Source organism: Octopus bimaculoides, unplaced genomic scaffold (assembly GCF_001194135.2).
Source record: "Octopus bimaculoides isolate UCB-OBI-ISO-001 unplaced genomic scaffold, ASM119413v2 Scaffold_270937, whole genome shotgun sequence".
Taxonomy (NCBI): domain Eukaryota; kingdom Metazoa; phylum Mollusca; class Cephalopoda; order Octopoda; family Octopodidae; genus Octopus; species Octopus bimaculoides.
Window position 1 is genome coordinate 5,360 of NW_026372893.1, and position 1,699 is coordinate 7,058.

Sequence of the window (1,699 nt, forward strand, 5' to 3'; positions counted from 1 at the left end):
TATATATGACGGGCTTCTTTCAGTTTCCGTCTACCAAATCCACTCACAAGGCTTTGGTCGGCCCGAGGCTATAGCAGAAAACACTTCCCCAAGGTGCCACGCAATGGGACTGAACCCGGAACCATGTGGTTGGTAAGCAAGCTACTTACCGCTCAACAGCAGTTGTCTGTGGGTGCTTCATTGGGTGAAATACAATCAAGAACTGATAGATTTTTCTGAGTTTTCTTAATTGGCAGAAAGTATTGTACATTTAGGTTGGGTGTTATATGGACTGTTGGATATGTTATTCGTCTGACGTTCCGTGTGTCACTGTGGTTCGTCTGAGTTCATTGTTTCATTGTTGTTGTCTTGTGTGATTGGGGTAGTAAAATGTCATTGATAGATATGGCGGACATGACTTTTGTTTATTTATAACGAACATTGGGTGAGTGCGTTCTTTGTATGTAATTGAATAATAAATGTAATAATTAAATTGTACAACTCGTTGTGTTATCTCTGCGAGCCTTCCGAGGGACATACAACATTGGGTGATGACCAAATGAATACAATCACAAGTACAAAGCAAACCGAAATAGGATTCTTTCACAGTATTTCTGGAATAATGTTAGCTCAGAGATCAGGGGTTCTTTCCAGGCTGTGTCACTACTTCTCCGCATAGAGAGGTCACAGCTAAGGTACTATGGACATATGTGATTAGAATGTTGCTGGGAAGAACCGCAAGACAAATTCTTCAAGCTGAACCAACTGGCAAAAGACTTAGGGGTGGACCAAGAATGAGATGGTTGGAGGATATCCATTGTCTCAGTTGGTCATGCTTGAGAATCCTGCAAGAAATTTTTGCTTTTGATAGGGTCTTACAGAGGAGGTACCTGTGGACTCATCCTATAATGACCCTCCCAGAAATATTGGGGCAGAAAAGATGGATGAATGGAGTTTTGTTAATCTTTTAAAATGTTACCTTTACACATTGTAACGCAAGGCATCGTTTTATGTTCTGTACAGTAACATACTTTACAGCCATCAACAATAGTGTCCCCTTCCTTGTATTTCATATCCTTGTAATTGCAAGTCAATTCAGCTGTAAAAGAAGATAAAGACAAACATTAATGGATTCTATGATCATACACACACACACACACTTTCTTACTCATTTATTTCCATCTTTGGACTGAGGCCATGCTAGGGTACTACATAGAAGAGCTTAATTGAATGAACTGACCTCAGGACTTATATTTTAACCCATTAGCATTTAAGCTGGTTATATCTGGCCCAAATATTCTATCTTTATTGGATGTTCAAATCAATTAGATCTGACCTCTCATACCTACACTACAATGTCATGTCATTCTAAATAAACAATCATATCATCAAATTCTCAGAGGTGTGAATAAATAAGCATTACATTTGACAGAATAATCTGAATGCTAAAGGGCTAAGCTCGGTGCTCATTCTATTGGTCCTTTTTGCTGAACTGCTAAGTTACAGGGATGGAAACAAACCAACACTGATTGTCATGTGTTGGATAAGTCACACACACACACACAAATAGATGTATGTATACACATGTAATAGTTGTATCTGCTGCTGGCACTCCGTCGCTTACGACGACGAGGGTTCCAGTTGATCCGATCAACGGAACAGCCTGCTCGTGAAATTAACGTGCAAGTGGCTGAGCACTCCACAGACACGTGTACCCTTA

The 1,699-nt window shown here is 40.0% G+C and overlaps 1 protein-coding gene across 1 annotated transcript in view; it reads right to left on the bottom strand.

The window, feature by feature from the left end:
* The window catches only part of LOC106883177 (uncharacterized), a gene marked incomplete at both ends in the record, with an annotated part of 6,484 nt that overhangs the window by 3,876 nt on the left and 909 nt on the right, over nt 1-1,699 (bottom strand). Inside the window, one exon of the mRNA XM_014934096.1 lies at nt 959-1,078. Coding sequence (XP_014789582.1) covers nt 959-1,078 — 120 coding nt within the window. The remainder of the gene's footprint in view (nt 1-958; nt 1,079-1,699) is intronic.